This window comes from Papaver somniferum, chromosome 10 (assembly GCF_003573695.1).
Source record: "Papaver somniferum cultivar HN1 chromosome 10, ASM357369v1, whole genome shotgun sequence".
In the NCBI taxonomy this organism is placed as follows: domain Eukaryota; kingdom Viridiplantae; phylum Streptophyta; class Magnoliopsida; order Ranunculales; family Papaveraceae; genus Papaver; species Papaver somniferum.
In genome coordinates, this window is record NC_039367.1 from 68,273,617 (window position 1) to 68,287,318 (window position 13,702).

General features: G+C 36.0%; 2 protein-coding genes across 2 annotated transcripts; one reads left to right on the forward strand and one right to left on the reverse strand.

Annotated features, from left to right (window-relative positions):
* Positions 1-4,735: 4,735 nt before the first annotated feature.
* On the forward strand, positions 4,736-5,630 carry LOC113318624 (putative ribosomal-protein-alanine acetyltransferase). Its single transcript, XM_026566810.1, has 2 exons — positions 4,736-5,069; positions 5,257-5,630. Exons 1-2 carry the CDS (start codon positions 4,826-4,828, stop codon positions 5,481-5,483), a joined length of 471 nt encoding a protein of 156 aa, XP_026422595.1. The 5' UTR covers positions 4,736-4,825; the 3' UTR covers positions 5,484-5,630.
* A 107-nt stretch (positions 5,631-5,737) lies between these two features.
* On the reverse strand, positions 5,738-7,436 carry LOC113318623 (sphingolipid delta(4)-desaturase DES1-like). The gene is made up of 2 exons (XM_026566809.1): positions 7,136-7,436; positions 5,738-6,711 (listed from the first exon to the last, which is right to left on the reverse strand). Exons 1-2 carry the CDS (start codon positions 7,289-7,291, stop codon positions 5,890-5,892), a joined length of 978 nt encoding a protein of 325 aa, XP_026422594.1. The 5' UTR covers positions 7,292-7,436; the 3' UTR covers positions 5,738-5,889.
* Positions 7,437-13,702: the final 6,266 nt, after the last annotated feature.

Here is a 13,702-nt window from a genome sequence, read left to right on the forward strand (position 1 = left end):
TACGGAATTCGCCGAACTAACCGGGGTCGAGACATGTTCAATCAAGAATTGAGAGTGAAGAGAAGAATGTGTAGAATGTGTGAATTTAGAGTATAAATGAGGAGTATTTATAGAATTCAAAAAATGCAGCCGTTGGATCACCAGATTATTCAGCCGTTCAGATGGAGTCATTGGCGCCATTGAGCCAAACGCTGGAGTTTTTGATGATGTCGCCGGAGCTTTACCCTAGGACGCGCGTTTTAGTTGAAAACTCTGGCGTCATCCTTCCGATCGCCAGCGCAATTATCCATGTCTCGCGTCCTTGCTACAGACGCGCGTCTGATGGTTCGACTCGATGTTCAAATGAACAGATATGTTCATTTGAACATCCGTTTTCTTGGTTTTTTCATCCCATAGTGGGATCAAAATGAACAAACTTAGAGTTTGTTCATCCCATAGGAATTGCTCTAACCTTACAACAGATGTGAATTTATTAAACAATAATTATTTATGATATTGTTTCACGATATCATTACACTAACACACTCTATGAATTTCACCCCAGTACAGTGAATACCAACTTACATATGAAGATGATGGTGTTCACGGAAAATGATGGACATATGTTGCGGTTTTCGAGATTCTAAAGACGCATTTTGGTGGGGAGTTTAATCATGAGATCTTTCATCGTCCAGCAGAAAATCCTCCACAAGATGGAGCCGAAGATTAAGACACAAGCAGCTCATTTATTGGTTTTGTGGGTAAACCTCTTCGTAAACCCTTACGAGGCTAAACTCGTCTAGTATGGTCACCTAATGGTTTAAAGGCTTGTTACACGGGCTAAGTGTAATCGTTGGTCAGACGAAAATGACATTGATTTATAATATTTCCGTGTATTCGTTTTGTTGGTCCTTTGGCATGTATTTGTATCTGGTCCATAACCATTTTGTAGAAAATTTTTCGAATCCCAACCGCAGATCGAAGCAGGCCATAAGAATCAGGGTTGGGAGTATAAATAAAGAGGTGAAATCATATGTTAGACTCCAAGATAGGCTAATTAGAGACGTTCCACCATCACTCATTACAGCGGATACAGATATTGTAAATAATTATAGCTTTAAATGCTGATTTTTAATAAACATATTTTTGTTCCATATTCATTTGATTATTTGTTCACTTCATGTAGGAAACGATGACGAAAGCATATTTCTGTGAAAAACATGGACGTCATTTCAGGTTTTATGAATGTTACGTCTTTATGAAGGACGACTTCGACGAGTACAATCCAAGGAGGTTGTATAGGCGCGCACCGTAATGTAACTGCACTGTCTTAACTGGTTTTGTGGGTATACCTCTTGTAAACCCTCCCGAGACACCACTCGGCCGGCACGGATACCTACCGGTTTAAAGGCTTGTTGCACGTTCTCAGTGCATCCGCGGTGCCTACGAAAGTGAGATAAGATTAGAATTGTTGATTATATAGGATCACTGTAATATCTTGTGTCTTAAATATTATTTGAATTCACTAAGATCAATACTCACCATTGGAAGTTTTCTCCGAAAATATATATGTTGATAATGACAAAGATTATTGTGTTCCAAATAATACAAATATTTGTATCATACCATATCCGACAACCAAAGGTGAGGACGAGCAATGTTATACAGTGTTATGAGTTGTCACTTACAGAGCTCACTGGACACCCAACCCCAAAAATAATTAGAATACATAGAGACTTCCTGTTTGAAATAACCTATCAATGACACTACTTGGCATGTTATATTATTAACATTGATAACAAATAATGACCCAATGGGTCCGAAACACTATCAATAGTGTGTAGAAGGGAGGACACATCCTTCAGAAATATCCTATAAATAGAGTAGATAATTACACACCAGAACTTTCAACATCCTTTTTAATTCCTACATCAAATCTTTTATTTGAATTCTGCAATACGGATCCTACATCAGCCCCTCAAGAACAGAGCATATTCATAGCGTCATGGATCACAGTAAAGTCCGTTCCAGTTGTAGAAGGAGCTTAAAAAGACCCACATAACTTTTGGCAATTGGTACATAACCGTTTAGTTGCAAACTTTTTGAATCCTAAGCAAAGAATAAGAGATGATATAAGACACCGGGTTTCAAGAATACCCAGGCATGTTAGGATGTATATTATCATCCAGGCTAATCTAATCAGAAACCTCGCATCTGATTATGATACAAATGGTGTCGTAAGTAATTATTTTGTTTGTAAAACATTATTTTTGAGGACATAATGAATGGTTTTATTGTTGAATGCATGTAGGAATCGATGGCGAAAAGTCAGTTCTTGCATGAAAATTATATCAGTTTCGAGTTTTATGAATGCTACCTCATTTTGAAGGGCGTCGTGGATGAGTTCCACCCGTTGGCGCTAGCAAGGAGCTTTGGGTAATGTGACATCATCGTCATTATTTGTTTTGTGGGTATATCTCTTGTAAACCCTCCCGAGACACCACTCGTCCGCTAGGGACACCTACCGGTTTAAAGGCTTGTTGCACGTGCTAAGTGCAACTGGCGGTGACTGCGATAGTGGCTTAGGCTTATATTGCACTTTTATATCGGATCATCGTACGTGTACTAGTCTTAAATTAATGAAATAATTTAAAGCATAGTTGAATTCAATAAAATTGTTTATAGGACTTTGTCTCCTAAATAATATTTGTTGTGTTAAAAAACACAATCATTCGTAAAAATAATCCTTTTATTTATTCTTCATTTACTTCTTCCGACAAGGCAAACTGTGAATGATAAATCAAGGAAGTGATTTAAGGTGACTAACATGTTGGGTTTTTTTATTGGGTCTTTCAACCAACTTGCAAAACCAGATAAGCCTTACACGTCATTGCTACATGAAAGAACTGTGACACCGAGTCCTTTATAAAGTCACTTATGCGTCCACCCAAATTATTGTGCCAAATATTAGATTTTCCGATCCATCCAGTTACATCTTCTCCGGGAATATCGGTTCATCTCGTCACTTCTATCCGACAAGCACAACACACATATAATGGCTTTGTATACCATGGAAGAGGATGTTGCAATCAAAAATGTGTGGGCTAGTGTTGTTACCCTCCCCGAGGTTGTTCATCATTTGGTTCTGGCTAACATGGTTTGGAACCGGATATGTGAAAATTACACACAACAATTCATAAATATTCATCAGAGAACAACATCAACTATAAAGGGTAAACTCGGAGTAATAAAAAAGGGAGTGAGGGTTTACGTACGTTACCAGAAAAAAATTTATATTGAACAGAACCGATCTCCTCTATGGATAGTTGAAAGACTTGTAAGTGGTTTATATTTTCACTCCTACTCGTTATTCGTATTCTTCGTTAGAAACACTAACCTACTTATGACGTTCTTTTGTTGGAGCGATATGCAAACATGAAATACGCTCAGGATACATGAATAGAATTCATGTTTTATCAATGCTACTTAATCATGAAGGCAAACTTCCCGGAACCTAACATGATACAACCCCCACCTAATCCTCCTCAAGATGGAGACGAAGATTAAAACAACTGCAACAACTACATTACTGGTTTTGTGGGTATACCTCTATGTAAACCCTCACGAGACAACACTCGTCCGTTATGGCCACATAACGGTTTAAAGGCCTGCCGCACATGCTAAGTGTTGTCGCGCTGCCTGCGAAAGTGAGCTTCGTTTAGAATTCTTTAATCAATCCATGTAATCTCAATGTCACTTGGTGAAATTAATAAATAATGCTTGGGTCCGTGTACGGCTCGGTCATATTGATTCACAACGATGTTCCGTGTAACCCTTGCCCATGGCGCCAAAGTTTATAAGGAGAGCGTGAAACAAAACGTAAGAATGTAAATGGGGTGTAGTATTAGAAAGGTCAAACAAATATAAACATGGGACGTCATTTGCTTCGGCGTCCAGGCCAGACGCCATTTATAACACCGTCCAACGCCAACCCTAATGGCATCTCAGCGAATATTCGCTCCAGACGCAGGTTCTTCTGGCGTCTGGTGTTTTTTGGGGATGCCAAACCCTAATGGCGTCCGGTGTTGATTCCATCTCACGTTCAAGCAAACTAAGGACAACTTGCTGAATTCAACTTATAAACGACGAAAGAACGACACTTCTGGGGGAGAAAATACTCAAAAATTGTTTGAGTAGAAAAGGAATCGAACCTGCGACGTCCAACTCCCTGTACGGTTGGTCTAACCACAGTTCCCCTGTACGGTTGGTCTAACCACAGTTCCACTTGCTAATTTTTGATTAACAGTTTATATATTCTCTATATAACCATTTAAACCATAGAATTTGTGTGTTTTCGTATGTACTCTTTTTAAAATATTTTTTTTTGAAATTATTCTTCTTAAAATTATACGTATACTACAATTAGGTTTTTAAAATTACAAATACTTACTAATTTAATATTGTTTAAGGGCCGAATTTCTCTCCCATGTTGAAATTTTAAAACGAATTTTACACGTACGTATGCCGTTCCAAATTATCCCCGAATTATAAATGATTAACCGAATAACGGACCGAATTTATCTTCCGTCAAAACGAATAATACGCGTAGTATGCGGCTACGTATGTTTCCCATACACCGAATTGCTAACTAGGCTCCCCATTAGAGTCAACCTTAGGCCATGTCCAATAAGAGAATAGTACCCTCAAGGATAGACCATCACCACACCACCAATGGGGTAGGGAATCCCCTCCCTAATATTTAAGGATTGGATTCGGATGAGAGAGAGAAAGGGAGATCGGAATTAGGCAGAAATTGATAATCATCCCACGAACAGTAGCGAAAACAATGGCGAGTACCGTAATCGTGGAATTAGGTCGAAACAATAAGAAGTATGCAAGCGTGGTGGAGGATATAGTGAAAATAGAGAAGAAACTTTTCCCAAAGCATGAATCACTTGCTACAGTCTTTGATGAAGAACTCAAAAAGAAGAATTGCGGATTACTTTACTCTCATGTTAACGGTGAAGTCTCTGGTTATGTTATGTATCAATGGCCTTCTTCCTTGTATGCTTCCATTACTAAACTTGCAGGTAAAACCCCATCTCCCTCTGAATTCTATCTAATCTAGGTTTTTAGATAGTAGAACTTGAAACAACAGCAGAAACTAAACCAATTTAAGATTCAAATCTGAATAAGTTTTGATGTTACTGAATCCATAAATTGCTAGATACTGAATCTTGTTTTATGTGATCTTTGTTTGGTGCTTCAATTGTAAAGTGAAGGACAATTTTAGGAGACAAGGTCATGGAGAAGCATTACTAAAAGCAGCAATTCAGAAATGCAGAACCAGACACATTCAACGTGTTCAACTTCATGTCGATCCCTCCAGAACTGCTGCTTTAGCTCTCTACCAAAAACTAGGTTTTAAAATCGATAGATTGATTGAAGGATACTATTCCATGACTAGAGATGCTTATGTTATGTGCGTGGAGTTTACAGACTGATGCTTGAGCAAAGCACAAGGAAGAGCTCCATTCATCTCTGTGTGACTTGGTGTTTTATGTTGATTTTCATTTTTGTATTTGAACACCATTGATATTTGGAATTCTTGATGCTCATTTCAGCTGATAATATTTGTTTGGCTTCACGAATGAATGATTGTGTATTTAATGTAATACTAGTCCTAGTAAAAAGAAGAGGAACACCAACTGGAGGAGAAAAAGATAATCATACACATCTTCATATAAGCTAGCAAAAGTCATACACAATTACTTCAATTTCTCAAGCAATAGTTAAAAAACAATGAAGAAGGAAAAAAATAATTTATACCCCTTGAAAATATTACAAACAATGAAGAAGAATCATGTCATTACCAAAAATCAGATGCTAAAAATTTAAGAAAACAGGATCCTACTCAGTTTTCTTGGAAATTTTTCTTTTCATTCTGCTAAAGGGTCCTACTGTTCTGTCCATGATGTACATATAAATCACCTGACTCCAAGATCTATATGCCATAAAGTTTTCATAGTACTCTGGCGCAATCTCTTTCACCTTGTGGAGTTTGCTCCCAGGAATTCTTGGGAAATCATGGTGTTCATTGTGATAACCTACACTCCAGGTCATCAAATTCAAGGGACCATAGTAAGAATACGTTTCCTGGTCTGGATTGAAAATATAGTGTTCAGAGATAAAATGACCAGCCATTGGATGCAGTCCACCTCCAACAAACGTCGAGAGAATCATATAACCAAGAGATTTCCAGCCCCAAAAGTAGACCATAACCGCGTCGAGCCCAAACTGAATGATAAAGTTGGTGGCTTCCCACATTCCTGGTGGTTTAGGGTTAAGAAAGAGAGGCCGGAATGCGTAAAAGAAGAGCTGGAAGACAACCCATATAGACTTTGTAAGAATGTTGGTAACAACATGAGCTTCAGTGTGGCTAGGAATATCCATATCAATGCCATCAACTCCTTGATATCTGTGATGCTCGAGATGATATTTTTGAAACGTCACAGACATTGGAACACCAATTGGAAGATTAGCGAAGATTCCTAGCCACCGGTTGAGGACAGGAGTTTGGAAAGCAAGGTTGTGACTCAATTCATGAATAGCTAAGAACAGGTTGTGGTTAAGAAAAGAACCAAAGAAGTAGGAAACAATTAATATCTTTAACCAGCTTGAATCATGAAGAACTGTAGCTGTCCATAATTGAAGTGAAACAACCAGAGTAATCTGCAACACAAAATTTCAAGGACAGAAAAAAAGTAAGAAACAGCATTAAACCATGTTGCCAGCATATTAAAGATACCTCTATTTTCAAAACCCATCCCCTAGCTTCGCATAATCGCATTTATCTTTTAATTTGAGAACAAAATTGCAAGAATCCCAGCAATGAATGTATTCTGGAAATTTCTGGTCATTGAGATTCAATATCGATCTGGAATTATCTCAATCAATCAAACAATAAAGATACTATAAGAATAACTAGCCTAGAGCGGTCTCTAAAGTTTTGCACCCTAATAAAGCACATTCAGATCCGAAAACACCCTAATCAAGGATTAATCGAAGAAATCACAATTGATAAGAATGAACATTATAATAATCAGAATAGATCTAAACACATTGTGAATTCAAATACAGAAGAGAGATTAGTTACCTTAAGGAATGCCCATGGATCGGGACCAAAGAGTTGTCTAATTTGTGGGTATTGAGAGAGGATCTGTCGCCTACGTGAAGCATGGGGTTCATCAGTATATGACCAGAAGAAATCTGTTGCCATTACTCCTTCTTTGTCTTCCACTGCAACCCCCATGTCCTCTCTCTGTTCTTTTTCTCTCCTCTTCTCTTTGTTTGTTTGGATTTTCGGTGATTCGTTTTTCTTCAAATTTTTCTAATTCGAAAATATACTAGGAGAGGCGAGAAGAAGGGAAAACGCAATCCGTCCAATTTCTTTTTCTTTTGAGAGAGATACAAACAAATTCCCCCCGTTTGCTTAGGCTGGCACGGGCTTGTCCAGATTAACATGGACCCACTCTAACTTGGCCCACGTAATTTGAATCTGTTAAAAGAAAAAAAAGAAAGAGATGATAATCCCATGAAAGCGACGATGAAATCAATGGCATATTCTCTCCGGGAATATGCCAAGTTAAGCAGGAAGGGTTGCTTACAAAAAAAAAAAAAAAATAAAAATAAAAATAAAAAGAAATTGAAAATAAAAGCGAACTTTGATTAATATATTAAGAAGGGTTCCTTAATATATTAATCATTTCCATCCAAAATCGGAAGGGTCTTGTTTACACCATTGCCAAAGGCGGGTACCAATATTAGCGAAGTTAGTATCATTTTGTATGGGCCAACAAAATATATAAGCGATCTTGACCGTTGGATTACTCAAATGGTACTAGCCCCGCTAATACCAGTGCCTGATTTTAGCTATTATGCCCGTTTATGTTACCTCAATCATTATCTTCATGGTTAAGAAAAGAAAAATTTTTAACAATCAATTAGATTGTTATTGTTTTATTTTTTTATTTTTGCTAATAAAAAGAGAAGAAAAGACAGGAAAAAAAAAAAGAAAAAGGTAAACTAAGGTCATGTTAAAATAGAAGAAAAATCTGTAGATTAGGTATGGCATAGCATGTTAGAAGAGATCATAAGCCATTGAGTTGGCCTTCCGTTTGAATGTAATTAAATGTAACACGGGGATATCTTGAGCAAGGACATGAGTATCTTTAACAAGACGCTGAATATCAAAGGAATTGCAGAAGTTTCAAAAATTCATATTCAAATCAAATGTTGACAATCTCCCACAATAATAATCCTCTGAAAATTCATTTGTTTAGCTGGCTGCAAAGCTAAAAATGTTATGGCATCTTCTCCCACTATGTGGTGGTATGTATCAAAATAAACAGGGCGAGTCAGCAAATATAATGACATTTGAATTTCTTGCAATGACAGTTGCAGTTGATTTGTGGTCGTAAATAGCTTCATCGAAGTTTAACTTCATTATATTTACTTCAAGGGGACACTGTTGGGCCTGGCTTTGTAGATGACTCTAGGTTCATCTTGGAATGTTTCTTCATGTGGGTAGTAGCCAAGGAAAAGACAGTGAGCTTCGTTAAGGATGCAATGGATAGGAGTGTGTCTGAGCATTGCTCTGTTGAATTCACTGAGCGTGGGTATATCAGGTTTGGTTATCAAATTCAATTCCAAAACTCGAGTTCCTTAAGTCAATTACTAAAATCAACTTCCTTAGGTTAAACTAGGAACTTAGAAATAATGAGACTTGCTCTGGTTACTCATGAATACTTGAACACATATCGAGGACAACGAAGACATCATCATAAAGATTGAGATTATTAAGTTCAGACTTGACTTATCTTGTTTCTATCTTTGGTTTTTCAAGTCTTTATTTATTGAACATAACATGCAAATTTACACTTGTTAGAATGAATTCAGCATTAGTGACTTGATCATTATACTGCAGTTGATAAGGAATGAAATAATAATAGTTGTATCTACAACTTAAGTATATGGAGTAACAAAGTATAATTTATCTGTGGACATCATGTTCTCGACACTACACTAATTGGTAACTTATTATTATTTAGTGTGTTGAACTTTCGAGTGGTTGAAAACAAATTCAGAAATATTTATTGGAGTAGTAGACTTACGATACTTGTCTCATACTTGAAAAGGGACTCAAGACCGATCCTTTATGGTAATGATCGATCCCAGGACCGGTCACACGTTAGTACAAATACCAAGGCTGATCTGATAAAATTATTGATGCAGTCAATTAAATTAGCTACAATTTAGGATTTTGTTTACTATTTTATTTCCTAGTACTCGCGTTTATTAGTTGTTCCTTAACTGTAGGAGTCTACTGTTATGGATTTGCTTGCAGAGTTTTAGGAGTTGTAAAAGTCGTGGGAATACCCACTAAGTGTTTGTTTTATTCTATAAACAAGCCTGAGTCTGTCAGTTTATTTGTATGAGATTGCAAGCCAATTTTTTCATCTTAATACAAACTAATTTACTTCATCATGTTTTATTTCTCTCATATCTCTGCAATTTTACCAACAAAAGTGGTACCTATTGCGAGATTCGATTTGAATCTGGCGTTATTTGTTTGAAGACCACTTTCGCGGATGTTATCGATCTTCATCAAATCAAGGTGTGTTTTTTATTGTTTGAGGAGATTTTTTTTTTGTAGTAACGTTGTCAATATCTTCCAAACCCAGATTCCTATTTTTTCTGGTGACAATTATGAGTTTTGGAGTAATATAAGATGAAGACTTTTTTTATTTTTCAATATCTTTGGGAACTTGTTGAGAATGGTTATGCAGATGACAAGAGAGCAAGCGGAAAACAAAACAAAGTGAGGGATCTTCGGAAAAAAAGGATGGAAAAGACTTACTAACTTTGCAGCAAGTTGTCACAGACCCAATCTTTCCTAAGATTTTAGACTGTACCAAGTCAAAAGACGCATGGTTAATCTTAAACAATGCTTTTCATGGTGGTGATAAGGTTGTTGTAGTGAAACGTTAGAATCTCCGTAGGGATTTTGAAACCTTTTTATAAAAAAGGAAATGAATATGTGCAAGATTTGTTTTCTAGAGTTTCAACTCTTGTTAATCAGCTGAAGATTTATGGTGAGGTCATGACAGACTAAAAAGTTGTAGAGAAGGTGTAGAGGAGTCTTCCTTCCAAGTTTGATCATGTTGTAACAACAATTGAAGAGTCTAAAGATTTAACCATTTATTCTACTAATAAACTAATGGGTTTTATTTTGTCTTATGAAGAAAGAATGATCAGGCCAATGAAGAAATCTATTGAACATGTTTTTCAAACAAAGGTGGAGGTTTCAAAGAAGAAGGAAAACGATGAAAGTTCCTCTAACCACAAATCTTTCAGAAGAGGTCGAGGCAGGGATGGCTATCATGGTTGTGGAAGAGGACATGGTAGATCTGGTCATACCAGATCAGAAGATGACAAAGGAAACCGATCTCTTTCTTTGGTAGGAGCAGTCATTTAACAGACTAGTCTCAATGATCGAACTTAAAGATATGAACTGAGTGCCATTTGATGAGTCACTGAGAACAAAGGAGAGGGATATGGAAAGGATGAAGTAATGAAAGAAGAACGAGTGTTTCTATAAACCATTGATGATAATCTGAGTATTGATTTGAATAAAGTCATTGATGATCTTTGTCATGAGAAACAACGATTGATAAGTAAAATTGATGGACTTCATTGCGAACTATATATCAAGAATTCTGATCTTCGAGAAGGATCTGAAAAATAAAATATTCTTCAAAAAAGGTTAGATGATCAAATTCGTATTAACAAGGATACTGTTGCCATGTTAGCTAAATCAAAGGCTACCTTTGCAAAAGTACTTGAGGATTTGAAGTATGAAAAAGAAACATTTATTTCCTTGAAGGATCATGTCATACAACTCTTGATTCTTGTCTAAAGAATTATCGACGATCTGGAGATAGGCGAGGTCTTGGCTTTGTTAAACCTGATTCGACTCAGATTTTATCGAAATGACCTGCTGATATATCTACCGCTTCTGTTGGTTCATGTAATAATTATCAACATAAATTTAAGCTCTTTCGACAGAAGTTAAAAGTTGCTAGAGTGCTTCACAAAAGAGCTGAAAAACTTATGTTTAATATTGAAAGACTTAGAAAAGGTCCGACGAGATATCCTAATTAAAGGAAAAGTAACGTCAGTGTGGGAGCTTTTTCCTTAAAGTCCACCTCACCCTTTTAGTGGTTTCTCGATAGTGGATAGCAAGCACATGGCAGGTAATCTTTCATGGTTCATGAATACATACGATTTTAAGGGGGGGTCTGTAACTTTTGGAGACGAGAGTTGTTGTTACATCAACAAAAAGGGAACGATCAAACTTTCAGGTGTTGTTTACGTCAAAGGTATGTTTGCCAATCTCCTTTATGTTAGTCAAATTTGTGTCAAAGGACAGAAAGTTATCTTCAATGCTAAAAGATGTGATATTGAAGATAAGTCACGAAAAGTAATTTTTTATGGCATACGTGGCAAAAATAATTGTTATCTTCTTGCTATTCAGTTTAATCTTTGTTGTAACTTGACTAAGGTGGAATCTACACAACTTTGGCATGAGCATATCGCCTCCTTGGGAAGATCGTTAATAAAAAACTTGTTAGAGGTGTATCCAAAATCAATGCCAACGTAGATGGTGTTTGTGGTGCTTTTCAAAAAGGTAAACAAGCTAGAGTTCCACATAAATCATCACAAGACAATGCCACCAAAGCTCTAGTAGATTAAATTCACATGAATTTGTTTGGACTAATCCAAAAAGCTATTGTTGAAGGGAAGAAATATGCTTTGGTAATGGCTGATGATACACCAAATTCACTTGGATGGATGTCCTAAATCATAAGAATGATATCCGGTCAAATATAATTCAGAATGAACAAGGCCGCAGACTAAAGAAAATTTTGAACACTCGTGGAACATAATTTAAGGATACCAAGGTATATGTGTTCTATGACACAGTGGGTATTGAAAAAGTGGGGGTCTAACAACCTCACCCAATATTTCGATTAACAATCTGTATGGACTAACTCCAATATAATTTCTAGAGAATCAACTAGACAGTCAGACTCAATCTAGATAAAAGTATATCAAAGAGTTAATATATCAATCTCTCGATTTGATCTTTACTCAAGCAAATGGAAATCTGCGAGTCTTTATCAAATACTAGAGAGATAAACTTGGATGGTACCAAAGACCAAAATCCAAGTGTCAATCAATCTAAATCAACAACCAAACACTAGTGGGAAATAGGTTTTTTACTACTTCCTGAGTTTTTATAAAACCACTGTTGTTGAGCAGTAATTACACATAGTTCTGTGATTCCCAGTGGTTTTATAAGAAAAAAAAACAAAAAAATTAAACGTTTTTCCTTCACAGTAGTATTATAGATGGGTATTTTTGTAAAAATAATGGTCTATTGTAAAACCACTGGTGGAGAAAGAAATTTCTATAGAACTTTTTATATTTTCTCTCTCTCACTCTTGTTTTCCTCATCGTTCTAACCTAGCTGAATCGCTAGTTGCGCCTCTCTCTTCTCTATCTTCTTTATCTCCTTCATGGAACCAGAAACTGAAAAATTCAGAAGAAATCACTTCAATCCTTGCTCCTTATCCCAACCCCCTTTCTCCATCTTATCTTCTCCATAAAACTCAAACTCTCCGATAAACCCAAATTTAACAACAACAGTTTGTTTCTCATGAAGCAAACTCCCTGATTCGCGTATGATTCTTCATCTTCGCTTTCTCTTGTTTAATTTGGATTTGGTTAGATCTAATTTTCTTGTAAGATTCTAGGGTTTTCATAAGATAAATCCAATTTGGAGACGATTATTGTAAAAAAATTAGGGATTTATGTGAAATTGGGGATTGTTCTTTGTATCTGGAATTTTGTAGGGATTTTGATTTCTTCGTGTTTTTTAATATACTAAGAACTAAAACTAGTAGATTTAAATCGATCCTATTTAATCTTTGTGATTTCAGTAATATGGAGGGTCTTACGAAGATAAAATCGATTATTGATTGCTTTTAGGTTACATATATTTTCATAGCTTAAAAACTTTTAATGATTACTGGGTTTCTTTATCTTTTTAATTAGGTTGATGGAACAACCCAAGTCTACATGGGTGAAGCAAAAAGTTGAAATTTCTAAAGAAATTAGATCAGGAAAAAAAGTTTCATGTGAAAAATTAGACCGGGTTAGTCATATTTTTTTGTATATTCAAAATCCAAATTGAATACTTTGTCGTTCAGAGTGAATTTCATGTTTTTTCTGTTGTATAGATACTTAATTATGAAATACTTTTGCTATGCAGAATAGCTTAAATGACATGTTTGGATCCTAATGGAGCAAAGAAGAGCTTAAACGCTTTATGAAGCATATTGTATGAGAAAGACTGGGAAGGTTTGCTGGCTTCTAAAAGTTTATTTCTATGTCCCGGTGAATTGCTTAACATGTTTGTATTCATATCTATTGTTTTTGTGTTGTATGTGTGTGTTCAAACTTCTTATATTTCAAGTTAGAAAATAAGGTTGTTTTTTCGCATTATGTCTTACTGGTTCATTTGGATTGTGTCATGAAGTTTAAGAATTTCTCATATGAAGTTGGAAAATGCACAAGAAGCTTGTCAATTGTTTGAGAT

What these genes read in the sequence shown, in the direction of transcription:
- LOC113318623 (XM_026566809.1), bottom strand. Translation starts at nt 7,291, where the DNA reads ATGGGGGTTGCAGTGGAAGACAAAGAAGGAGTAATGGCAACAGATTTC. An exon ending in ATCCATGGGCATTCCTTAAG is followed by an intron (nt 6,712 to 7,135) that starts GTAACTAATCTC and finishes TTTGTGTTGCAG; the next exon opens with ATTACTCTGGTTGTTTCACT.
- LOC113318624 (XM_026566810.1), top strand. Translation starts at nt 4,826, where the DNA reads ATGGCGAGTACCGTAATCGTGGAATTAGGTCGAAACAATAAGAAGTAT. An exon ending in TTCCATTACTAAACTTGCAG is followed by an intron (nt 5,070 to 5,256) that starts GTAAAACCCCAT and finishes TCAATTGTAAAG; the next exon opens with TGAAGGACAATTTTAGGAGA.